Raw genomic sequence first — 26,698 nt, 5'->3', positions numbered from 1 at the left:
ATTTCTTACCTGGTAATTTGCACATTATATTTAATCTTTCACATGATGTACAAACTAGCTCTGTAATTCTAGTGGGATGTAGTGCAAGTTTAGCACAAGTTTCCATGATATGTGATACCAGAAAGGAACCTGGAAAATCGCAGGAGTTTTTCACAGCTGCAGCCACTCACATGACAGGCATCCTAGCCTGCAGTGCGTTCCTGCTATTTAGCCACTCGGGGCGTGTTTGCCTGATGAAAATTGTACCGGTATTCCGGCATCGGCGCATATAGCAGCAGCATTTCCCACACACCCCGTGTCGATACAACTAAAACAATTAAAGAAATCAGATCCTATAGGGAGAGGGCTTGCATGGTGATGGAATGAAATCTTAGACCTCCTACACAGTGGGTAACAGTGTGCATATGTATAATGGGTGAGGGATGAAAAGCTGTGTGAAAGAGTTGTGCGAAATGCTGGTGAATCAGCTGAAAAAACTGCTGTTCCTTAATGCAAAAGGTACTGCAGTGTGAAAGAGATTTTACAAAACGGGACAGAAGTGCTATCTTTTTAATCCGTTAATAACACAATTAGCCCCATGTGTGAAAGCAGCCCTTGTGTTAAAGTACAGTGTGTAGGAATTTTAACTTTCTGCAGCTGAAATGTTTGAATACTTTTCAGTTTTATTTGTTGATTAATTTTGTACGTCATATTCTGCAAAATGTAGGAATTTTAATTTGCTGCAATTGAAATGTGTTCATTTTATAGTTGTGTTTGATTTTGTACTTTATATTTTTGTTTTATGGTTAATCTATATTATTAAACAGCAGCTCAGAGACAACAAGCACACCAGTAGTCGATTGGGATGGGGGATGGAAAATTGAGGGTGGCAGATTGCAATATGAACATTTTTTCTGAGTAGGAAGGAATCCTCTTTTTCAAGGGAATTACTTCCAAGTAAAAAAAAACCCCAAAGCCAGCAATTTGTTTTATACTGTAAAGGCAGCACACTTTGAGAGTCAATGAAACAATGTAGACACAGAGGAAAGTGCTTAAATATACCCCAGGCAAGCTAATTTCTTCCCTAAAAAATGCACTCAAGCTGCTCCCACCAGGTTTTACAGTAAAAAGGGGCAGGGTAGACTAGCGTTATCTGCCCCCATTTTCAGAACAGAGAAGTGGAGACACACTGGAACTGGCGGCACAATGAATGTTTCTAGAGATAGAGTGAACATTGATCAGGCATTTGCACAGAGATACAAAAATACAGTTTTCTGTTCTTAGTGTATTTTAGTTTCTAATCAGCTCTGTATAGAGGTTACCACATATAATCATTTTTTAAAGAAAGGACAGGGCAAAGCACCGCTATTCACATGATAGTGCTTTGTATTCTGGAGAGAATTAAATGTATGGGAAGGAACTGATTTATCAAAAAAAATTTATTTCTTCAAATAAAGCAGTACATATAGCAAAACAGTGCCAATACTTCTTGTAGTACCATGCCAAATATGTCAAAGCATATTTTTTTTCAGTTTTGCAGAATTTTATATGAGGCACAAGACTGAAGTTCCAGCAAGAAAAATCTAAAAGAAAGCCTTATTGATTCAATTCCAGAACAGAAAGCTAGGTTAATAATCAAGCATGCAAGTTACCATGATGTTTTTGGGGTGGGGGAAGAACGGGGAACAGAAGAAATAAAATTGTTCTCTTATAGAATTTTCTCCTTAAGTCTGCGAAAGTTGGGCTGTTTGTCCATCTAGTCCCAGGTCTTTGGCTACCAACATTGCAGTCACTGGATGCATAGAGGCTTTGTGCTTGTGGAAAGCATCGACAGCTTGATCACGGGATTTGTCAAATTTATGGAGGTCCCTGGAATAAATTCCACAAAATAAAATTTAAATCAAGATTTGGATTAGTAAATTTTCAGTTTAGCATATTTAGGGCACTGTGGTTCTCTTCCACTTAAAAAGATGTAATCAGACCCAAGTATGACCATGAAATGCATCTAATATAGCATAGTTCAGCATCTTCCTAGTTGAACCTAGCGCCTTCCACCTATGTGGGCTGTGGCTGATGGGAATCAAACACCTGGAGAACACAGGCACATAGGACATTGCCTTATACCATGTCATACCATTGAGTCCATCTAGCTCAGTATAGTGTACACTGACTGGCAGCAGTTCTCTAGGGTTTCAGACAGGACTCTTCTCCAAGTTCTTCCTCGGAATGCCATGGATTGAGTCTGGCATCTACTGCATGCAGAACAAATGCTCTACCACTGAGCTATGGCCCTTCCCCAGGTACTGGGTTGGCAAAGGCTTGCACAGTTTATTCACTATTAAATATTCAGCTGCTCCAAGAATTTGGATGTTTAAGATAAAAACAGGGTGATTAAGCAGGAATGGATGAAGAGCAGACAGAGCGAATCAGGACGGTAGACAGGAAAAAATAGGAGCAGCTCTCTTGCATCTCATAATAAATTGAAACAACTGTGGAAGCCAAATCACTGTGAACACATTTCAAACCTTGAAAAAGCTCAGTTTTTTAAAAGCAAAGGTCCAACTTCATGAACAGTATGCAATGTTGTGTATACTATCAGACTCCTTTTGTGTACAAGGTTCATGGATTTGATAAAGCATGCAGAGCCCTGAACAAAACTTTGTATTCTAGATACCAAATTCTGTATGTACAGGGTACCATGGACTGAAATATTTAAATGAGAACTTGCAGCGACAAAGCAGCTCTAAGCATAACACAGACCTAGCCAGCCAAGACAATTCTGGGGAAAATGTAGCATATTATCATGGCAATGCCTTCAAAATGTTACAAAATAGTGTACAAGCTAGATGGCAAATAAAGGGTGGGAGAGGGAAAAAGGTTGGTTGGTAGTGAAGACATGGGGCCTTATCTAGTCAAGCTCAAGACAGAACGTGGGAGGAGATAGTAAACATTCAAATGAGTCTGTTAGGGACTCTGCAGATTTTATGCTACACCCAAGCCTGCTAGGAAGAAGGAGCATACCATGACTAAAATCCCATCACCGGGAATATCAAGTCCGGCAGTCTGTCTCCATCCTTAGGTGAAACACTCAGGTTCCTTGATAGATGTGACATTTTAACTGGCCTAATGAAAAGGTGTTTGGCCTAATACGGATTTTGAAATTTTCCTATGGACCAACACAGCTACCTTTACTTCAATTAAGTCCAAGATTTCCAGAACATCATCTTCTAAAATGATAATTCAAGTAGTTGCACTGTTATCATCAGCCACCTTCCAGCTGTGAAGCTTGTATGCGTTCAGCCCAGATTTCAACCCCATGTTGTGAACAGAAGCCTCCACAAGTTCCATAATAAGATGGCCAATATGAAAAATTTCATTCTTGCAATATGGTTCTGGCACTGATGACTTTTTAAAAATCAAGACTGGTACCATTATTTATTGCTTGGATAGATCTTTGAACAAAGAACCACTGTGTACATATTTAAAATTTAAGATACTGTGTACATCCTACATTGAATCATTCTTGCCTGGTTAAGAGAGCAGACATTCATATTTTGATATTTGACTTACTTAAACAAGGGACGAGTAAATTTCATTCTGCCTTGTTCTGTAGCCATTTTTACAGCTAGAGGAATGGCATCTTCCCAACTGGCTTGAACACAAAGGCGCAGCCATCTGAAAAGTAGAATTAGCCTTTAGTTATGTGATGTGTAAATCAAGATAAAGAAAATCCGAGTTTAGCAACACTGCAGTCTCCAAAGAGTGTTGGATGTAGGAACTGGGAGACCAGGGTCCAAATCCCCACTCAGTCATGAAGTCCATGGATAACCTTGGGCCAGTCACTGTTTCTCAGTCTAACCTAACTCACAGGGTTGTTGTGAAGATAGAAGGCAAAAACCATGTACACCACCTTGAGCTCCTTGGAGGAAAGGTGGGACATAAATGTAATTAAAAAATTAGATACACATAATTGGTTGCATATTTTATTTTGTGTCCAAGGTTGTTTATTCAACAAATCTGGATCTCATTGGCAAGGGGTTAGTGTAAGACCAAGAATTACATATTAGTCTGTATCTCTAAATAAATAGGTAAGTTCAAAATGTTGAAGGGTAGCCAACCGTTTTTGGTCAGATGGTATTCAAAACTGCTTCTTTCTATACAAGGGGAAGTACAAGGGTATTAACTTTCACACTTGTTCAACAACCCCAGGTACAAATATGCATGCAAATCACTGCTCAGTTCTATGTAATTTTGTTTTCATTATATTATACAGCCACAAGAGTGGTTGTATACTATAGTCAGCATGGATGTTTCACATTCCGCTATGTTAAATTGAAAATACCCCCATGCCATTCTGATGTTTCCCTTAAGCTCATTTCAAAACAAAACCTTACATAACTTGTAGTCCTGAACTCAGAAACACTTGCTTAACAACCCTCTAAATTTTCATGGCGATACACAAAACAGAGAGAATAGAGAGTTCAAAGTGTAGAAAGAGAAAAAACCAGACCCCTTTTGGACTGTTTTCTGTCCAAGTTCTTATAATTTGTTGAAATTAATTAAAAATCAGCGATGTTCACAGAGTACCTGTCATCCTATTACTGACCTTGCCCGTTACTCTGACCTTCATCTTCTGCAGTTTAAAAGTTAAAGAAAATGTCTGGCTGATTTTTAATTAATTTAAGAAATTTCAGCTTGAACTCTATAATAATGTCGGGCATGCTCAGTATGAACCAACTGTCAGTGTTCTAAAAGCCAGACTCACAGTTGCTGGGCTTGCCTAATCAGGGGGCCACACCCACACTAGACTTTGATTTCACTTGAGACAGTCATGGCTTCCCCCAGAGAATCCTGGGAAGTGTAGTTTGTGAAGGGTGCTGAGAGAAGACTCCCTATTCTGCTGACAGAGCTCCAGTGGCCAGAGTGGTTTAACAGTCAGCTGCTCTGATTGAAGCTCTGTAAGGGGAACAGGGCATCTCCTAGCAGCTCTCAGCACCCTTCACTAACTACACTTCCCAGGATTCTTTGGGAGAAGCCATGACTGCCTAAAGTGAAATAACAGTCTGGATTCTCCGTGGCACAGAGTGGTAAGTGGCGGTAACGCAGCCGAAAGCCCTGCTCACGGCTGGAGTTAGATTCCAATGGAAGGAGGAAGTCAAATCTCCGGTAAAAGGGGTCGAGGTCCACTCAGCCTTCCATCCATCCGTGGTCGGTAAAATGAGTACCCGGCATATGCTGGGGGGTAAAGAAAGGCTGGGGAAGGAACAGGCAATCCCACCCCATATATACGGTCTGCCTAGTAAACGTCGCAAGACGTCTCCCTAAGAGTCGGAAATGACTCGCACTACAAGTGCAGGGACACCTTTACTTTTTTTATGGATGTGGCCAGGCACAGCTTTGGCTTAAATTTGGGTAGGAGGCTAGATGTGCCTGCTGTAGAATAAAACGGTGGGGGAAACCCTGAAAAAGAATGATACTGTTCACAATGTTTTCCTTTTGGAAAGGAAAAGGGCTTCCTCTCTGCCCAATGTCCACCCACCCAATCTCAGAGATATCTCAGATAGGAGGTCAGGTCTCCTGCTCACCTGGTGCATTCACTAAAAAGCAGGGAAATTGGGCAGCTATAAAGTTTGATAGAAATATCTGTTGGCTATAGGTACATTCTTAAACCACAAGGGTTTTTTTTGCCCATTAGTGAATTTTCTATGGAGATTCAACTACAAGAATAATAAGTCAGGAAAGTATAGCATCATTCCATTACATTTGCAAAATATCAAAATATTTATATATTATACAAACCTGAATCTAATTTCAGAGTTGTTCATGGCATTGAAGTCATAGACTTGCTGCATTTTTCTTACATGGCTCACAGGAAGAGGATTCTAAAAATATAAAATGAGAGGGGATAGGGAAGAAGAAAAGGAGCATCAACACAATAACTCTTCAGTTCTAAATAACTGTGCTAGCCCTAGAATTCATAACTGAAGCAAAAAGCCGTTGAACCCCCAAAATAGGGCTTATTTGCTTTTGAAAGTGATGCACAGATTGAAGCTGTTAGTAACAAAATAGCACCCATTCTGCAGTCTGCTGCCCAAAGCACATGCTTGTAGCCTGGATGGTCTGAACAGTAGCATAAGATGCCAGCATCCCACTAGGTTTTACAGCTCTGCATACGCACAGCAATCAGTTGAACTCTACGTTTATTTGCGAAGATGACAAGATCTAACAGTCATTGGAAGAAAGGAACGAACATGCTATGACTGAGAAATACCAGGCTTTTCCTCTCCTAAATTTCACTCTACCAACAAGAAAAATGGTGGTACAAACATGTATGCTGAAAGTTAAAGATCTTTTGCCTGTATTTACCTCCAACAATAGTAGTGCAAGGAACTCAATAAGCTGGTGCGAAGACATTTCTTTTATATCAGATGAGCTGAAAGACTCAAGATCACTTTCGGTGGCCTATTAGATGAGCAGAATGGGAGAAAATTTGAAGCAGACCTTTAAGAAATTCCAGAAAAGGGTAAGACAATCCTTTGTTTCTAAGCACCAGAAGTTAAGATTCAAATTCAGTTTGTTTCAAAAATCCCATTGAGATAAATAAGAGTCAGAAAATAACTCAAGGGCTCTGAATTCTCTTCTATGAAGAGGAATGTTGTCTGCATGCTTGGGCACAGCTTTCATACAGTATGAGTGAGCATGTCCTTAGAGAGGCTGGGCTTCCTTGTCCTCTGCTCTGTCCATTCTGGTTGCAAAAGAGAGGATAGACGGTCCTACATGCACAGAGCTATGCATACACTTTGGGAGGCACAAGATTACGAGTGAGTTCATATTTTCACTGTTAGGACAACTTACTTTATTGGTCTGTCTCTGGGATCTCCTGGTGAGGGAGTTTGAATACTTATAGATAACAGTGACAACCCCACCCCACGCTGATGCTGCAAATATTCAGATAGGCAAAACTGGGTCAATTCAATCCCACATACCTTGCCCATCCATGTTCTAGTAATATACGTCACATCTGCCTCCCAATCCACATCAACTCATGAATGAGATATCTTATTAGGGAGTGACCTGCTCTTAAAACAACACCACCACCAGACCAGGATTGCTAGATCAGAGAGGGAACAGCTTTTGATCAGGTAGTCCCTCTTCTCTTTAACACCATCTCTCTCCCGTACTATATTTACTACCACCAATATAATTAAATTATCCTCCGTGGCGCAGAGTGGTAAGCGGCGGTAACGCAGCTGAAGCTCTGCTCACTGCCAGAGTTCGATTCCAGCGGAAGGAGGAAGTCGAATCTCTGGTAAAAGGGGTCAAGGTCCACTCACCCTTCCATCCATCCGTGGTCAGTAAAATGAGTACCCGGCATATGCTGGGGGGTAAAGGAAGGTCAGGGACGGAACTGGCAATCCCACCCCATATATACAGTCTGCCTAGTAAACGTCGCAAGACGTCACCCTAAGAGTCGGAAACAACTTGCACTATAAGTGCAGGGATACCTTTACCTTTTTAATATAATTAAAGTTTGAAAACTCATTTTAAAAATATGAAGTCTAAGGTTACAAAAGCAAATAAAAAAGCTTCCAATAAAAATTGAGGTTTGCCTTATGCATAACTCAATTTTACTAAATTCTGCACTGCATAATCATAATCCAGTTTTGCAAATTGAAAGACAATGCAAAGTGCAACACTCAAACAATTCACCTGAAATATTATGTAAGACATTAACTCACTTTAATCCATCTTTGACTCAATGCCACACAAGCATTTGATAATGTTGTGTCATACCTGGTGAAGACATTATAAGCAATAGGGTTTAGAAAACATTATAATTAACACAAATATGTTTGCATTTAGAGCACACATCTAGATTCTGTCTTGCCAGCTGTTACCAGCATATAGCTTATGAACATTCCTCTTTGATAATACTGTTACACAGAACAATACGGAACAAAAAATGAAGTCCAAAGGGGATTATTTATGGAGCAGACACAATTAAAAATTGCATAACCAAAATGTGTCAAGGTTTAGGATGATTTTTTTTTTATTACTGAGACATGCCTATGCTACATTTAGATCACTTGATATAATCATGCTTAAAATATTTATCTTGCCCTAATCTAAAAGACCAAACTGAGTTAACCAAGGAACAAAAACCAAAAACACCATGATTAATAGTTAATAAAAATAAAAATAAGAAAAATGATTAAGTTAAGGATCTAATATAATCAATGACATATTTATATTAAATACATAATTTAACATAATTAAATTATAATTAATTTAGTTATATAATACAGTTAAGAATTTAATTATATTAAATTATAATTAAATATAACTATGATTAAATATAACAAGATGTATTGAGGTGGTCTTTGAAAATCAGTAGAAAATTACAGAGAAATGTTAGCAGAAAGGTTTACATGCTTACGTTGGTTTTGCTGGGGGCATGCCAGGAGTGTTCATCCATGCATTCCAATCAACTTTGTTAAGAAGATGGACCTAAAATTAACAAGCAAGCTATTTATCCAAAATCATGGATGCATACTCACCTTTGGTGAACCGATATGCTGCTTATAAGGATCTATTGCTTAATGACAATCTCATAGAAAATGACGTTATTTGGAAAGCTGGAATTATGAAATTTGTGGATTCTTCTATTCATCTTATTGTCAGAGATATGCTTAATTCAATATGACATACTACCATTATTTCCCTAATACCAACCCAATCAGGCAGATTTTTACTGTGCACTTTTGTGTATAGCAAAAACCTACTGTTTTTTCTCCCAAAAGAAATATTGATTCTGATCCCAAGACTCATCACCCAGTGTGGTTTGGATTAATTAAATCGATTAAACAGTAAGGATGGCATAACTGAAAATGCTCAAAGCTGAAAGCTATTGGTTTGAGGAAACTGGGCCCCTTAATCATTCAGCAAAGTGGGCTGTTACAAAAAAAGAAGAAGAATGCGTTATTTTAAGATATCAAACCTTTCAGTTAATTTTGTGTCATAAACACAAGCATACAGGCAGCTAATCATGAGCAGTACACACATCTCTGCAACATGGGGATTCTAGGAGGGGCAGTACCTGTAATACATAGTTTTCCAAGGAGGAAGTTTACTTCCCTAAGCAGAAGTGCCTATGAGACCAGAACTCTTGCTGACATGTTGCAACATCAGTCAAGTAAAAGAGTTTCAATATAAGTCAAGTAATGGGCCTTTGCCAGAGTACATACATACTCTATGTTTCCAAGTATATTTTGCACTGCATATCATCCTTCTGAAAACGTCAGCTGTCAATAAACATTCATTGGCCTAGAACCTTTTTAAGGAGGAAGGCTGGCCAGCCAGCCAAAATTTCTGACAAACCACAGTACAAACATAATCAAATGGTATTTGGATTATGCAGTGATTTGAGCTGCTGTTAGCTTCCTTTATCTAGAGGGAGCAGGTATAAAATATTTACTACTACTCATTTTTAGCTGTTTATAGGTAAAGCACATGTTTGTGTATGTAAAGTCACAGGTTCTGTCTCCCTCCATCACTGCCTGACCTCATCGCCAAGTTCAAAAGGCTAAGAAAAACCTCTGAAGCACCATTTATGCTATTCTGCATGCGGCAGCTTAATTTCCTTTCTTCAGCTTAAGGGTATTTTCTTTTGAACCCCCTAACACAGAACCTTGAACTAAAAGAGTGGCACTTAACCTTGTCCTTGAAGTAGGAGTACAGGAAATTCTTCCAGTCCTCCGTCATTATACTCTTGTATGCAAACTGCTGGATGTATGCCCTCAAGAAGCCAATGAAGACGTCTGTGAACACGTAAGATGTGTTAACCAGAAGTAAAGTGCCACAATGGAAAAAAGCTACAACTTTGAAAGTGAATTAACCAATACCTGGTCCACCAAGAAGCTGCTCAAGATAAAGTAGTAAAGCAAAGCCTTTCTCATATGGAACAGAAGAATATGCAACATCAGGGTCTACTTCTTTCAGATTAGGGATCAGATGAGTCACAGGGTTTGTGTTTCCGAGGGTATTTATCTAAAAAGAGAAACGCACTGATGGAAATTGAAGTGATTATAAGCTGGAGAAACAGAACTCTACCCGCCAATGCACTTGACACACAGTAAAGAGTATCACCTCCCACACTAGGCAGAAATCAAACCAGATTAACTAGCCAACCACTTTTTAACTGCAGCTTCCCTCAGATTATCTGTTCCACTACTTGCATGCTCAACAGGGCAGATGCTTTTCCTTAATACACCTGCAGTCAACTCTAAACAGCATCTACTATAATTCCAATTTTATTAGGCTCAGCGTGAAGCCTTTAATCGACTCAACAATTCAGAAGTGGCCCTGTTTCAGTTTTGCCCAAGTGTTAAGAATGGGTAATACAGTAGGGCCCCCGCTAATACGGTGGGTTAGGGACCAGGCCCCCGCCGTAAAGCAGAAATCGCCGTAAAGCAGAACCAATTGACTATAATGGGCCGCATCACGCAAAAACATTGCAAAACCAGCTTTAAAATGGGGAATTTCCCGATTGAAAGCCGCCGCATCAGCAGAATGCTGTAAAGCAGGGCCCTACTGTAACTGAATAGCTGATCCAGACTCCAATCCACAACCCAAGCAAAAAAAAAAAAAAGGGGGGGAAGGCTTGATGGTGAACTTAACTATAGCAAGGAAATTCCACAGCTATAGATCAGAGACAGAATATCACCAATGTTAATAAAAGGTAGCTATCAATGAGCTTCTGAGCAGTTACACCGCGCAGAAAGGTAGCACAGAAAGTGCCCAAAGTTGCTGAAGGAATCTCAAGTCAAACTAGAACCTTGAATTTGCCCCAAATGTTAAGGGAGTGCAGGCCTCGAATCACTGTTTTGAGCATTCAGAATGACATCCCTCCACCTGTACCAAACCAGAACGTCACTGCTACACATTGTACTAGTGCTAGCTTCTAAACATTTATCAAGAACATAATGTGATGCTGCTTTGCATAAGACATCTGTGAAGAAATAGCTTAAATCTTTCTGTAGTTGGAGCTTCGTATTAGCATATGGCTTGTGCACCAGCTGGGCCCTTTGCTGGATCATACAGACCTGGCCACAGCCATTCACAATAACATAGTACCGGCTTTCCCAACTAGTGGGCCACCAGATGTTGTTGGACCACAACTCCCTGTAGAAAAAGGGGTTAAAGACCAGAATGCTGAGGTTTTTTGGGGAAACTGGTTTTATTGCAAGGTTTTTTCAAAGAAGCCCAACGCGTTTCAGCCCGTATTCACAGGCCTTCATCAGGGGATGATGAACTTTTTACAGGAACAAAATTGTTCGTTTAACCATTGTAAAAAGTTCATCATCCCCTGATGAAGGCCTGTGAATATGGGCTAAAACACGTTGGGCTTCTTTGAAAAAACCTTGCAATAAAACCAGTTTCCCAAAAAAACCTCAGCATTCTGGTCTTTGACCCCTTTTTCTACACATTGTATTGGATGCTCACCACTCCTTATCAACTGGACCACAACTCCCATCAGCCTCAGCCAGCATTGCCAATGGTCAGGAAAGATGGAAATTGTGGTCCAACAACATCTGGTGGCCCACTAGTTGGGAAAGGCTGACATAGTAGATTGAACTACTATAATGGGTACTACATGGAACAAACCTTGAAGAGTGTTCAAACACTCCAAGTGGTGCAAAATGCAGGAGCCAAAGTGGTTTTTAGTGTTTATTTCTCAGAACATATCCCAGTTTTTCTTCCCTTACACCTACATCCAATGCGTTTCTGGGCACAATTCAAAGTGCTGCTTACCTCCAATGTTATGTGAAGGATCTGGTCCCACATGAACCTGCTCACATACTATTCAGAACAAGAGGCCCAACATGAGAACAGACCACCTTGGTAAATGCACCCAGATTGTGGGAACTCTCTTCTAACAGAGATGTGGTTGGCCCCCTCTCTTGAGTTGTTGGAGGACAGCAAAGATTTCTGTTCTGCTATGCTTATAATCTGTCTCTGATTGGAATGTATTTTCAAAGTGGCCCATTATTTTTATGCCCCTCTCATGCTGCTATTTTATTATTTAATTGGTGTGTTTGTTCCCCCCCACCTTTTACTGTAGTTGTGCTTTTAAAACTAGAAGTTGCCTTGGGGGCCAAATGGCAGTACAGAAATTTTCTGAAAATAAATAAAATAATTCCCTCTCCCTGGAGAGGGAGGTAAGTTTATTATCTGGCCTTGGGGATAGAATTATCTTTGCTTTTAATTTTATATGTAGCCAGTGTTTTAGAAGAAACGTTATATGTAAGTCAATCTTCAGATTAACTAGAAATACTCACAGTATTTTGTAATTCCCTCCAGCCTCCCAGAGCTTGGAAATGCCTGAACTGTTCACCAAAGAGCTGACCACCAATCCTGCGTTCTAAGTAAACTGTGTGCCCTTCATTTAGCCTGAAACACCAAGCACATGTCATTATTCCTGTAGATCAGAGGCAATTTTAACAAGGTCAGCACACACCAAAACAAAAACCTTCTTGAAGCACTTGAATTTCACCTACCAAAAATGCTCCCAAGTTTTGTTTGTTACCAAATTCCCAGTCCAGCTATGAGAAATTTCATGAGCGATAACCTGAAATGTACAAAAGTGTCATACGCAAGTATATCATGGTCTCCTTTGTCACGTTCGCAGATACCTGGTAGCAGAAAGGAGAGTGCCACTTAGGTGGCAAAGATGCACTGAACTGGTACCACACAAGCACAATATCAAGCGGGGGCTGCCTGCCTGACACTGACCTGTGACAGAGCCTTTTCAGTGGCAGCTCCCCATTTGTAGAATATGCTCCATGATGAGGTGCATTTGCTTCCCTCATTATTAACTTTCAGGAGGAATTTTAAGACATCCCTATTTATCCGGGCATTTTATGGCTGAAAGCCACTGTTCCTGGCAACCCTGAGATCACTGGTTGAGATAATGTTTAACTGCTTTTAGAATTTAAAAAAAAATGTTGTATCACTCAAATGGAATTTATGGCTGAATCCCAACATGCAAAATAGCGTTGAATTTGTTACAAAGTAGTTTAATTTTAGTGTCATCTAACGTAACATTTTAAAATTAGTTTGGTTTCAGCTTTTGTTACAGTTTTATTATAGAATTAAGCCTTTTTTAAAAAAAACAAAACAAAAACCCTCCCTTATCCTAAATACATTGTTATGTGCCTTGAAGTCGATCACGACTTACGGCAACCCCATGAATCAGCGACCTCCAATAGCATCTGTCATGAACCACCCTGTTCAGATCTTGTAAGTTCAGGTCTGTGGTTTCCTTTATGGAATCAATCCATCTCATTTGGCCTTCCTCTTTTTCTACTCCCTTCTGTTTTTCCCAGCATTGTCTTCTCTAGTGAATCATGTCTTCTTATTATGTGTCCAAAGTATTAAAACCTAAGTTTCATCATATTAGCTTCTAGTGATAGTTCTGGTTTAATTTGTTCTAACACCTAATTATTTGTCTTTTTCATGGTCCATGATATACGCAAAGCTCTCCTCCAACACCATATTTCAAATGAGTTGATTTTTCTCTTATCCGTTTTTTTCACTGTCCAACTTTCACATCCATACACAGAGATAGGGAATACCATGGTCTGAATGATCCTGACTTTGGTGTTCAACGATACATCTTTGCATTTGAGGACCTTTGCCCTCCCCAGTCTTAGCCTTTCTCTGATTTCTTGACTATTGTCTCCATTTTGGTTGGTGCTTTTCACACATAGAACAGTGTCCCAAAACAACTTGCATCATAAAAATTAACCCATATTTGTTCTAAATGAAGCAGATTTAATACGCAATATCCCAAAGAAGGGTCCAAATATCTGGTTTCCAGATCACCAGTGACCCACCAGTTACTGCTACTACCATTAACACTCAGCACAAAAAGAGAACCACTCTGCATCCGTATCAGAATTGGTGTAAAGAGGTTTTATTGTTTTATCACTTATTTGCCACCCTGGGCTCCTTTGGGAGAAAGGGAGGGTTATAAATTCAATTAGCAGTAACAGTAATAATAGTAGTAACCTGTCTAGAATGTGAAAACTGAAAATAAACTGGAGAGGGACAAGACTCTTTCAGTGTGCCAGGCACAAGAGACACATCCCATTTGCTTCCAAGAGAAATCAAGTTAGGAACGACTTATCATTTCTGGGCTTTAGAGAAGTAAAGAAACAGCCGAGTTTCTGTGCTTCCTTCTCCAGCACCATGCACTAGGGAAGGGGGAAGCGGCAGGGAAGGGGAAAGCGGTTTCTTTCAATTTCCAAATCCCAATATATATTGACAGAATGCTCTATGGAGTCTCCAGAGGAGGGAAGGTGCTAGAGGCAACTATAAAAATAGCAGCTGGCTACAAAGCCTAGCTGAAGTTTGTGGACCCTTATTCCAAAACAGGAATAATAAAAAATTAAGCTAATTATACACACAGGTTTGAAGGTAATTGTTAGAGTAGTGCATGGAACTGTAAAAGCTTTCTGTTGAATGCACTTTAACTTGTTGTTTTTTTATTTCCCTTTAACATTCTTCTTTTGAACAGGTGCTCTAATATGTTCTTTTAACTAAGCAGACAGATAATTTTATCTATATTGCATGGAATCCTATGAAGTTGCAACCTTTGCAGTTTCTTATTAACATAATGTTTAAAAATGTACAAGACAAGTTACTAGCAAGAAATTGTGGGTGATATCCAATGTTAGTCATAGCTAGAGTAGACTTATTGAAATAATGGGCTTAAGTTACTTAAATCCATTTATTTCAGTGGGTCTACTCTAAGCAGGATTAAAACTGATTATCACCCAGTATCTACTACCATTTAGAAAACATATATACCATCTAGTGTTTTAGACTTTAGAAAAAAGTCAAGCATCTTCAGTATACACAATTGAGTCTATCTAGGCTTTTACTTACGTTGGATAATGATCTGTCACCAGCCTGCAACAGACAAAGATTACAAAGTTACCTCCTCAACCCATATCAGGCAAAAGATTAACACAGTATCATTTTCTAATTCAGGCGAAAAGGTCAGTTTATGAGTCTTTAGCAAAATGCAAGACAACATACAAGTCCCACAATCAAGATGGGTTCAAGGTGATATCTGAAGCAACACTATGCTATGTAATCCCTAAGAGGCACACTTACCAGTAATGTGGGAGTCACAAAAGTGAGACAGGGATTCTCCATACCACCATAGGGAAATGATGGTGGCAACACTAGCAAGTCATACTGACCCCACACATAAGGTCCTGCCAAGTCTTCTGCTGTTTTTAACATGGCTTCAGTCTAAAAAAAGGTAAGCAAACTGAGATAGGTCCTGCACACACAGATCATGCCCCAGGTAAAGTACAACGGTCATTAGCCAGAACAGATATATAACAGGCAGGATGGTTACTGCAGAATTGAGTTCATCCAGGCAATAAATACAAATAAGAGGATTTTTTTTTCAGTTTAATGAACTCCTGATTTATGTCCAATCACAGTTTGGGAAACCTCAAAAGCCATTACTGGAGGGGAAATAATACAAATGGCTTCCTTATTTTAAGAAGAGGAAAAGAACTTGTATGACAATTGGATCAAAGACTTAAACGAAACACATTCCCCGAGTATACTGTATAACTACTCTGGAGGTAGGATGCACTCATTTTAAAGTCATCTTATATGCAGGTGACAGTTGTAATACTGAAAGACAGAGTTTAAGATAGTCTTGAAACTTGGAAGGAATTTTGTCAGATTAGTAAATTAGTTTTTAATGTTTAAACTTGATATTGTTTCTGATGATCTATATTTGCTTTAGATAGGGTCTCAGGGAGAACACAGTTTGCTTTTTTATACAAGCATTACAGCCACCTAAGGAAAAGTTAAGCACCACCTATTCACCTTTTCTCAATATACAAAAGTCATATAATCATGGAATTTTCACTAACCTCTGCAAATTCATATGCTGATTTGTCCACCAGCTCTTTTTCAGCCCACACCAAAGTTCTGGGGCCAATCTCTCTGAAGGACAAAATGTAGTTAGAAAAAGTATGAAAGCTGTCTTGGATTTTTTGGCTGCTTATTTCTTAGTGTAAATTATAAAGCGTAAGTTTTTGAACATTTTAATAGCTGGGTCAAGTGATTGGCTGTAAAAAGCATTACTGGAAAAGAATAGCTGATGTGAACAGTCCCTTTATTTGCTTCTGCTTCAGAGGACTGGAGCAGACATATCACAACCCATACCTTGACCACATTTCATGGTTCAGGAGTAGGTGACAGGACCTCACCAAACCCTTCTCCCCCAACCCTTGACTTCTTGCAAGTCAGTTCCCCCTGCCAGCCATAGTCATAGTTAGTAATTATATCCACATTCATCTTGATCATGGTTAAACCCTTAAAAGTTCTGCATCCTAGCAATCTGGATAACATGGAAGCACTGATGCAAAGATGCATTGCCCAAAAAACATGCATGTAGTAATCAATTTATGTACAACATATCTTACAACTTCTGCTTCTCCCAGTAGCTCTATATTCTGCAGTGCAATGAGAAAGTAGGAAGAGAAACAATATCTAATTCTAAAGACTTCTTCTAAAACGTCCTGAGTTCTATGATCTGTATATTCAAAAACTGGAAAGGTAGAAGGTTCACCTGTCTGTCACAGACAAACTGTAATATTATGTTAGCAGCCAGTGTAGCACAGCAGATGAATTCATATTCCTGCTCAGACATGAATCCGAATGAATGAAATCTCCTGCAGCCTTACCTACCCCAAGAGATGTTGTGGTAAGAGAGAAATATGTTTCAGTCCACTCGTGAGTCCTTGATAGGGCAGACAGATCTTAAGCAATCCCTCGCCAGGAACTGAAAGCCAAGCAACTTCCACAATTTACAAATCTAAGTATTTCTAAAGTAACTGAGTAATACTCACCTGCTTTCCAAAGCACCAACAACTAAAGCAATCAGATAGCAAGGTATTGGAACCTAACCCAAAAGGAGAGAAAAATGATTGCAGTTATAACTAATAGATAGAAATAACTGAGTTAGAGAAGTCAGATATTTCACACCTACAAGTCTGTTTGCTGAAGCCGAAGTTATCCAGTGGTTCTATGCAATGATGCACATCTAAATGATATAACAAACTATCATGGGCTGAAAGCGCACAGTGTCTTACATTTTGAATAAAGCGGTATATCTTCCTCGTGCCTTCTTCTGGGTCAGGCAAGTCTCCATCTCTCTTGGCACTCATAAGAGCCACCAGGTCATTTGGAACAGATATCTAGTCAAGTATAAAAATATATTAAATTGTTTCTATTCTATGTTAACTATGTCACACCTTACATTATACCCTAAAATGGCAATTCTATAACAATGCTTCAGAAATACTTCTTCCTTCTCACTTCTAGCTTTATACACTGCCCATAAGCTTTGATGCAAGCTCCTCTGTTTTCTGCCATGCTCACACCTGGGTTTCTTAAAAGTTTCACTGCTCCATGCATGAGGCATAGAAAGTTAGTTGTCCACATGTAACACATACGGCAATATGCAGCTCTGGCCTTTTGGTGCCCTGTAACACACTGGTCTCTGAAAGGAAATGCACAGTATCTGTTTTAAGTGGAAAGACACTCATAAGATATAGGCTTTGAGCATTGCTGCGTAGAGAGTAAAAGACTTCCTGGCAAATAAATAAATAGCTACTGCAAGCCCCTCTCCTCAAATTGGATTAGAAGTGTGGCCAAGGATAGAGGGTAAAGGTCCCTCCCACACAGTCCCAATCTGCCTGGCTTCCCTCACCAAACGTTTATCTTAAAAAATAGCCACACAAGGGCTAAAGACATGGACCTCATGTCTAGTTTGGCCCTGCTCCTCTTTTTCCATAAGACTTGAATCCTATAGGCTTAGGAACCTCTACCCCCAATAATGGTCAACCACCAACATATCCCTCTACAGATTCCTGACACAGGTAACCTCCGATATCATTTGCAACACAACAAGCAAGATACTCCCAAAGAGAACATTTATTTGAGTTGGATGTATCTGCTTAGCTCAAACTTTTGATGTGGACATGATGAATGAGCTATGTTAATAACATGACAGCAACTAGAGTCTGAAGTGCTGAAATTGCCTACCGACAACTTCTCAGTTACTCTTCAGCTCTTTTTAAAGAACTCACCACAACTAATCTGACATGAATGTAGTTGCCTTATGCTTGTCATTCCGCAGTCTGATTAGGGTTATACCCTGTCCCCCTTCAGCATTTTTAGAGGCAAGGATAAATTATATCCTTGAAAGTTTTAAGTATGTTCTAAAGCTCAGTTTACACAAAAAGCAACATTGTGGCAACCTGAAAAGTTGCTGAGGTTGCAACATATGTCAAGGATTTGTGTGAGACAAGATTGTAAGTATCTGAGGTTCTCTGTCTCTTATTTATTGATTGCGTTTATATCCCACCTTCTTCCATTCAAGGTGATTTTCCGATGATTTCCCACCAGGTACTGGCCACACCTGTACTTACTTGGTTTCAGCAATGTGGCTGCATCGTGTACCCTCAGATTATGCCCAACCTTTTCTTCTTTCCTAACCTTTCTCCCCTGCAAACTATGGAATTTGCATGAATGTTACCATAACCATAATCATTTTATTTGTTTAGCAATATGCCATTACAAACATAGATCATTCAAAGCTGAGACACAAATGTGGCTCTTAAATTCCTAGCTGCCAGGGCAAATAAGGAAACACACAATGAAATATATATTTCTTTGTCTGATAACAAAAAACACACAAACTCACTTAGTGAAACAATTTTTTCCCTATGACTAAATTCAGACAGGTATTTCTCACGAGGATCTTTATATAAAGGACACTGGGTAACATACTGTACATCGTCTATAGCTGTTTTACAAAACACACAAAACCGGTGCTGTAAGGGAAGTTTTTTATAACAACCATCGAGAAAGGCAGAAGGCATGACATTAAACCTTAGCTCAAGTGATTCTGTGTGAAGCTAAAGTAATTACCTCGAAGTAATTAGCTTTCTAATGGTCTGTTTTAAAGCATGGATACAGCCAGGAGAATTTTGAAGAATGGTTAGTTTGCATATCAGCTAAAGAAGCTCTCCTGTACTTAAAGAGCTTTAACTGTACTTTAGACAATAATTGAATCTCAGTCAGCTCAGTTTGCATGAATGTTGGTAAATCATGCTTGCTTTACACTGTTCCCCCCCCCCCCCGGGAGATGTCAGATGGATAAATGTATACATGACTTGTCAGCTGCAGAATGTTCTTTTGTTGTCAGAATCAGAAAAGCAATGAGTTAGACACTCCTCTGCTCCCGCTATTGAGCACAGGGTTTGATCAACTATAATTCACATGGAACATTCTGCACTGATCCATAATTATCCCCACTTTGGTGGAATGGGCTCTGGATTAGTAAAGTGCAATACTGTGTGACAGAATATTCTTTGATAAAAAGTTCACCTCTCCAGAATCCGCAGTCCAAGGCCTTGATCAGTCAAAGATTTTAAAGATGTAGCTATGTGTCAGTGTGTCCATTCTTTTAGGCAAGGGGTTGTAGCTCAATGATAGATAACATGCTTTGCATACTAAAGGTTTCAAGTTCAGTTCTTAGGATAACCAGGAGGGACTGGGAAAGACACTTGTCTGAAAGCCAGCAGAGCCACTAACAGTCAGTGAGGAACAGAGATGGGGAACCCCATCCAGGACTCTCTACTGGATCCTTGGGACTCTCCCCAGGCCACACATCCTCCTGAGCAACAATCCTGACCAGACTTGCTTTGCACCCTTCTTGCGTGTTTTTGCCTTTTTGGAAATAACACCCTTGAACTCTGATAATGCTTCTTGCTTGCCTAGATGAAGAACAGAGAGGTATGAGCAAGTGTAAAGAAACTAGCCTATTGCAGAAATTGAATTCATATAATTACTTTAATTTTTGTATTATATGGATATTGTGTTATGTACTGACATATAATGGTTATTATATTCTATATTATAAACTTGCCTGCAACCTTTTCATGAAGGGCAATATATAAATTTTAAAAAGAAATAATCTGGCATTCTATAAGGCAGCTTCTTATGTTCCTAATCATCTGAATGATTGTCATTGAATTAGAACCAGCTTTTAAGCAAACATACAAAGATCTACCCAGCTTACACACTGAAAGGCTCTACTGTTCATATGACTTTTATGGCACGGAATTTTTAGAGAGTGTAAGTACAATGTTAGAAGAAGTGTTTTGAAGCTAGAGAGCGTCACTTCCTTGGGCTGGGAAGCCAAACATCTTCAAGCCTCCTTTATTCATTAATTTTTTTTTAAGGAATTTTCTGAAGAAAAACAGTTTTACTGTAAGCCTATAAAAACCCTTCTATTAAATTAGTTTACTTTAGTCGGTCTGTTAAGATCCCTGCATCATCTCATTCAGCTAAGTAGTAGAACAAACAGCTTAACAAATGCATTTATGGATTTAAACTGAGTAGCAGTGCAATCCAATATATGTCTACTCAGAAGTAAGTTCCACTGGGTTCAGTGGGACTTACTCCCAGGTAAGTGTGTACTGGATTGCAACCTAAGTCATTTTCAAGACTTTAGATAAAAACATTTCCCGCACTATCAGTTACAACTATGAAACATATAGGTCCAAGTACTGTGATATCATTAAAAAGTCTTATTTTAGTTCCGACACTGCAAATTAAAATCTATCGAATTCTGTCACATGCTGTCCTGTTGCAATGGAAGCCAACACACTAGTTTTCTCTGTATATTCAAGAGGGGCTACAGGTCAGGTCAGAAATAACAGCCCTGGTTCCAAGATTTATTATGAAAGATATAAAAATGAGTGTTATGTCCACACATGCTCCCTTCTGCACTGGCTAGGGTGCACGATTCTGTCTTTTATAAACAACAGTTTTCTCTTGTATCTGACAGCACTGTGTGGCTTAATGTCACTTTACTAACTAGGATCTGAAGCCAGAAGCCAGCACTCATTCTCACTCCCAGCATAATAAACCATGGTTTATTAAGCCAGGATTATATTTTCCAAACTGTCCTAACATCTAGCCTCTCCAAACTCAGCTGTCTGTGGAAAGATAGAGGCATCTTTTGGATAGAGCAGGATAAGGCAACTAACTTGAAATCTCATATAATAAACTGCATTTACATTTGCGCTCCAAAGCCTTAGAAAAAGAAGAGCACAATCTGATACCTGCAAAGACAAGAGTTTTCAACTATACATTTTCTGAGCTTTGGTTTGCATGTTCACTCAACTGCTCGATTTGGTGGTAGAATTTGTAATGTTCAATTAATACAGACGAACTAACTGAGATCATGCAAGATTGCTAAATAAGAGAGCCAAGTCTATACCTCAGGAGTAAAAAAGCTTTTGGGTTTACTTACTTCAGCATAGTATGTTAGCTTCACAGAAGGAGTGTCCTGGCAGGGAAGAACAGCTCTGCAGTGAGTTGCCTAAAAAATAGTGGTATAGATTAAAGGCCGATATTCTTACAGGCAGGTATTTCAGCAAGGCACAAGGAACACAGATATTCCTACTACTAGAGTGGTTTATTTTGTATAGCACTGCCCTCATCAAAAGCACAAGACTTCTAGTAATGACAACTAACCACAATTTAAGCATGCTTATGTGTATTCTCCAAGTGCACATTCATATTTCACCTCCCCTACAGCAATGCAATTGCCAAAATGGAAGTGGACCACCTTCAAGTCGATTCCGATTTATGGCGACCCTATGAATAGGGTTTTTCATGGTAAGTGGTATTCAGAGGTGGTTTACCATTGCCTTCCTCTGAAGCTGAGAGGCAATGACTGGCTCAAAGTCACCCAGTGAGCTTCATGGCTGTTTGGGGATTTGAATCCTGGTCTCTTAGGTCATAGCCCAACACTCTAACCACTACACCACACTGGCTCTCACAATTGCCAAACTCCCCTAAATTTAGAAAGCAATTTGAAGTTTGGCAGGAGGAAGGGCAAGTGGACCAGTAAGACTGCAAAACGTACTATAATTTGTGCTTATTTCACTGCATTACAAACATTGCTTCTAAAACGCCAGAGAAGATTAGCATATGTATACCAATTCCTCTGTCTCGCAAGTAGCAGAGCACACTCCAGGGTTTTACATAACATACAGACTTTTAAAAGGCAATAATGAGTAATGTACGTTTTCTGAAAAAAAATTAAATTGGAAATCTTCCCAAAAACTTTCCAGAAAATAAATCCTATACATAAGACCAGCAGCTATTAAGCATGGCCCTCCCTACCACATCTATTCATGTGTAAATCTATGTGCTGCTAGAACTCCTCTGAATGGGCCTGGAAGCACATCCTACATCTACCTTGACCTGCACCTAAGGGACCCATCAACAGCAAGCTCCTTGCAGGAATGGTCCTATTCAGTTATTTCATATCCCTCATGAACGCCTTAGGAGATAGACAACGTTTTCTTCATTTGGTTCATTTGTCCCCAGAAGTCCATAGCAAAAGTCTAGAGACAGCTGTCATGATCATCACATGCCTTTAGTGTAGATTTAATGGTTAAATGTTCTTAGTGCCAAAATGATTTAGAACAGTCTTACAAATGTTACCATTGTTCAATACTATTATCTCATTCTGACCATTGATAAAGAATTGCAAACCTATTAACAGCTGTACCTAGTATTCTAGTTCATACAAATGATTTGATCCATTATCGTTTGACATCAGGATATGCAAGCCACAATGACCCTGTTCTCTTAGTCACCAGGGTCATAAAATTCCTTCTAAAGAACATACAGTTTGTAGTTTCTTGAGGTAAGCAAAAGGCAGAGCCAGACTAAATCCCTCAACTCCCACTATAACTGAGATGCCTTTTACACCCTTGTACCCAGCCAACATGCCCACTATGCATTAGGATGTTATCAGGCAACAGCACCTAAACAGCTTTTACAGATTCCTATCCCTCTCCCACCACATTCTGTAAGATTCAATGAGATATACCGGAGTGGAGAATCTTTGGCCCTTCAGTTGTTGCTGAACTACAACTCCCATCAGCCCTAGCAAGCATGGACAATGGCCAACATGGATAGGACTTGTAGTTCAGCAACATCTGGAAGGTCAAAAGTTCCCCACACCTGATATATACCTTTAAGACAGAGCCTGTTGCAGAGTCCAGGCACAAAAGACTTCAGCTGAGCAGGCACTGTTTGACCAAGTGGAAATAGTACAGGACACTGAGTTACATAAGTAACCTGTGGAAGAGGCTGTCTCTAGCTGAGAAGGACTCACCTGACACTGACTGAAGAGAAATGGGTGCCTTTTCCCTGATGTCTGCTCTGGAGTAAACCATTGGAGTGCTGAAGACCTTGGACAGGTTTCAAAAGAGATCTCTACAACCACATCTTGCCCCCTGCAAATAATGGAATAGTAAGGAACATGCCAATTTTTGAGAACAGGATAGATTAAATATTTTGCACCATCTTTTAAAAAGTCCTGCATTTTAAATTTTAACTATGAATTCAGGGACAAACATATGCAGCTATTTGTTTTAAATGCTAATTGCCAAGTAAATTGTGCTAATGAAAAATATGTAGGAGGAAAATCATCTTCCAACCAAACAACAACTGAAAAGTTGTTCTTGGATATGTAGCTGTAGTCTCAACCCACAACTACATGTTATGAGTTTCAGGACAAGAAACAAGTCCCACTATATTTTATAACAAGAAAAATAGCAAGAAAAGGCTTCTTTGGCCCATCAGTCAAACAGGAGTAAGCATCTTTTGCCCGAATCTTGTATTAATATCTGCAAGACTGGCATAATGTCATATGTTGCAATATTACACCAGCACAACTGTTTGCTTAGCATGAGGTGGCCTCCAAATCTAACTAGACCACTAGCAAGAGTTTGCAAGAGGAACAAATTAAACACACATACTTTCCCAGCTCAAAAGGTAGCATGATTTCCAGTGGTGCTCCTTTGAAGGTATGACGCTGCCCAAGAGCAAATTGTGCATCCTGCTTGTTGACAACCACTTTATGTATTGTTAGATCTTTTGTGTCCAAAACCTGTAAGCGAGTTCATAAGCTGTTACTGACAAATAAATACTCTAAAACATCCTGGCAAGTTATTTTAGAACTGCAAATGAAACAAATAAATACTTTAAGTTTAAATTCTAATCTATTCATAAATTCAAAACAAAGAAGGTACACATTAAAAACTCAATGAAAACTCAATGTCCTAGTCCAGTCTTTCTTTGCATTATGTAGGTAGATGTTTCCTCATTATCATACAGAATGTTTACGGCAAGAGAGTAGAACGAGCAACACTTCATTATATTTCCCTGCTCAGTTTTCAGAACCACCAATGCTATGTTAGGTCAGACATGAGTACAAGACAAGCAGTTTGCAAAGCTTCATCCGCATAGCACAAACATTTAACTGTTACAGAGATATACAATCACAACTATACTCCGACTAGTTTTCTACACTTGTTTTCAAGATGTAGGAAAATACACTATCTAGCACTATTTAATTTCAAGAATGCTCAGTTCATTCCTCAGTCTTCAGTCTATGTATCTTAAAATGCTTACAAAGAACAGTGTCACATTATTCCAAAATTCTAAATTGCTGATGAAACAAAGAGCCTTTTAAGACTTTTTTTGGCCCAGATGTAGCCATTTTTGTAGCCAAAGAGTTAGCTTTTGGAAGAAACTATTTTAAATCAGAGATTTAGTTATACAACAACAGCAGGGAGCTCTCAGTCCCTAAAGGACATTTTAATTTTTTTTTGGATTTTACGTAATCTTCATGGACACTATCCCAGAAATTGACAAAAAATGAGACTGTTATGCAAGCCCAGACTTTGTTTACTGAGAAACGAACCAGATCTTTGTTTAGTTTAGTACTAGGTATAGGCAATGATGTCTCCATCTTTAAGCAGCTTTGATCCATGCCAACTGAAGAATTTTACAATCACCTTCAGTTCTTTATTACTTAGGACTTAGAGCTTTAGGAGACAATCCCAAAGCATTTTTGCTTTTCCAGCCAACAGATACAGTATCAATGAGACAAAGTACAGCTTCAAGGAACTTGAAACAAAGTGCAAATACTGCACCCATTAATAACTTCAACAGCAACACCCCAGCATTTAGAGGTTTTTATGATTGTTTCATTTTCATCCCACCTTAAGCTCTAGGTACCACACAGGATCACCTCTTCTCCTCCACACACAGCCCTTTAGTATTATAAGAACCCTGCTAGACAAGTAAGGCCAGTAAGGACTGGCCTATAAATCACCCAATAAATAGCAGAAAATATTATTATGGCCACGCTAGGCAAGAATACCTTTTAATAACAAACCTTAAACAGAAGCCCAAGCCCGCTTTACACATAATCCTGTACAAGTTTACTCAAAGGTAAGTTCCACAGTGTTCCATGAGGGCTTACTCCCAAGTAACCATGCACATGGGACTGCAGATTTGGGTATTCTTGAAGAATGGGTGGGGGGGGTCTCGATCTTGAGAGAAGTGAGGAGTCAAATGCGAAGTTTTCACCAAGTGACACTTTAACGGGTACAGCAGCAGGTTTGAGGAGGCTTGCCAGGAGTCTCTGCAGGCTGTCTTCAGGGTGGCTTCCTCCTCGCGCGCCCCAGGTAGGCCTCCACGCCTGCCGGCCCGATTAAGGCATCAGGTTCTTCCTATTCCCTCTCACCCACCCGGTGTCTCCAATGCCGAGAGCCCCGAGCCCCGCCATGCCCGTCAAGGGAAGTCATTACCATGCAACGCAGGTTGTCGCGTTCCGCCCGCACGGTGAGGGCCGCGGTACCCCTCAGCGACCGGCTTTCGAAGTCTACGCGGCAGCGCAAGTAGAGATGGTGGGTGCGGCAGCAATCAGGAGAGGCGAAGGAGCTGGGATCCACTTCAGCCATGGTTTCTCTTTCACACTCACGCACGAGTCAGCGCACTCTGAGAGTAAGTACTTAGTGCCGGCTACAGGCCCCACCCCATGAGGTGGGATCTTGGACGGGATTCTGGGAAAGGTAGTTCTTTCGAGGGAAGGCGCCTAGGAAACTATGGAGAACGGACTGTTATTCCCATGATTCACCATGGAAAAGCACCGCTCAATGGCTTCTGTTTGGATCGGTTAATTAACCTATTACTAACCCTATTGTACACCACGAATACTCCAGAGGAAGTCTTTAAATGAACAGAGTAAGCCTGTGACACAAATAGTTCCTCGTTAGTATAGTGGTGAGTATCCCCGCCTGTCACGCGGGAGACCGGGGTTCGATTCCCCGACGGGGAGATGTAGAATTTTTCCCTCTCTCACCTCAGTACTGCGTATTGTTTACAGCGACTATGAAAAGATTCATAACAAACCCCAACAGGTAGAATTCGTCTACTGCTGTCAGTAACGCTTGCCTCTGCTTATATACGTAGTGCCAATATTACTCTTACGGTGTTTGCCATTGCTGTGATATTTAAGTTGTAAAGCAACGAAATTGAACTGTTATTCAGGTTCGATATTTATATCTTTAACGTGTAAGCAATACAGGATGCGCATACATTAGGGCTGTAAGCACATTTAATTAATTTATATTTTAGATTTAGATTGGTCCTGGTACATCTTACTTGATTAAAAAGTACCATCCTGTTTCATCAGGTGGGGGGGGGGAGAATTTTTTTTAGTTAATGTGCTTTTAAAAAC

At 39.7% G+C, this 26,698-nt stretch overlaps 1 protein-coding gene and 1 non-coding gene across 2 annotated transcripts; one reads left to right on the top strand and one right to left on the bottom strand.

Annotated features, from left to right (window-relative positions):
* Positions 1 to 1,400: 1,400 nt before the first annotated feature.
* On the bottom strand, positions 1,401 to 25,989 carry LTA4H (leukotriene A4 hydrolase). Its single transcript, XM_061639527.1, has 19 exons — positions 25,767 to 25,989; positions 23,928 to 24,058; positions 23,282 to 23,402; positions 21,401 to 21,469; positions 17,166 to 17,270; positions 16,923 to 16,975; positions 15,942 to 16,014; positions 15,160 to 15,300; positions 14,929 to 14,952; positions 12,537 to 12,607; positions 12,318 to 12,429; positions 9,882 to 10,026; positions 9,694 to 9,797; positions 8,417 to 8,487; positions 7,719 to 7,773; positions 6,346 to 6,441; positions 5,779 to 5,861; positions 3,550 to 3,654; positions 1,401 to 1,848 (listed from the first exon to the last, which is right to left on the bottom strand). Exons 1-19 carry the CDS (start codon positions 25,917 to 25,919, stop codon positions 1,704 to 1,706), a joined length of 1,857 nt encoding a protein of 618 aa, XP_061495511.1. The 5' UTR covers positions 25,920 to 25,989; the 3' UTR covers positions 1,401 to 1,703.
* Positions 25,990 to 26,224: 235 nt separating this feature from the next.
* Positions 26,225 to 26,296, top strand: TRNAD-GUC (transfer RNA aspartic acid (anticodon GUC)). The gene has a single exon. It is a non-coding gene; the product is annotated as a tRNA-Asp (tRNA).
* The last annotated feature ends 402 nt before the right edge of the window (positions 26,297 to 26,698 follow it).

This window comes from Rhineura floridana, chromosome 8, assembly GCF_030035675.1.
Source record: "Rhineura floridana isolate rRhiFlo1 chromosome 8, rRhiFlo1.hap2, whole genome shotgun sequence".
Lineage (NCBI taxonomy): Eukaryota > Metazoa > Chordata > Lepidosauria > Squamata > Rhineuridae > Rhineura > Rhineura floridana.
This window is presented reverse-complemented; position numbering and strand designations above follow the sequence as displayed.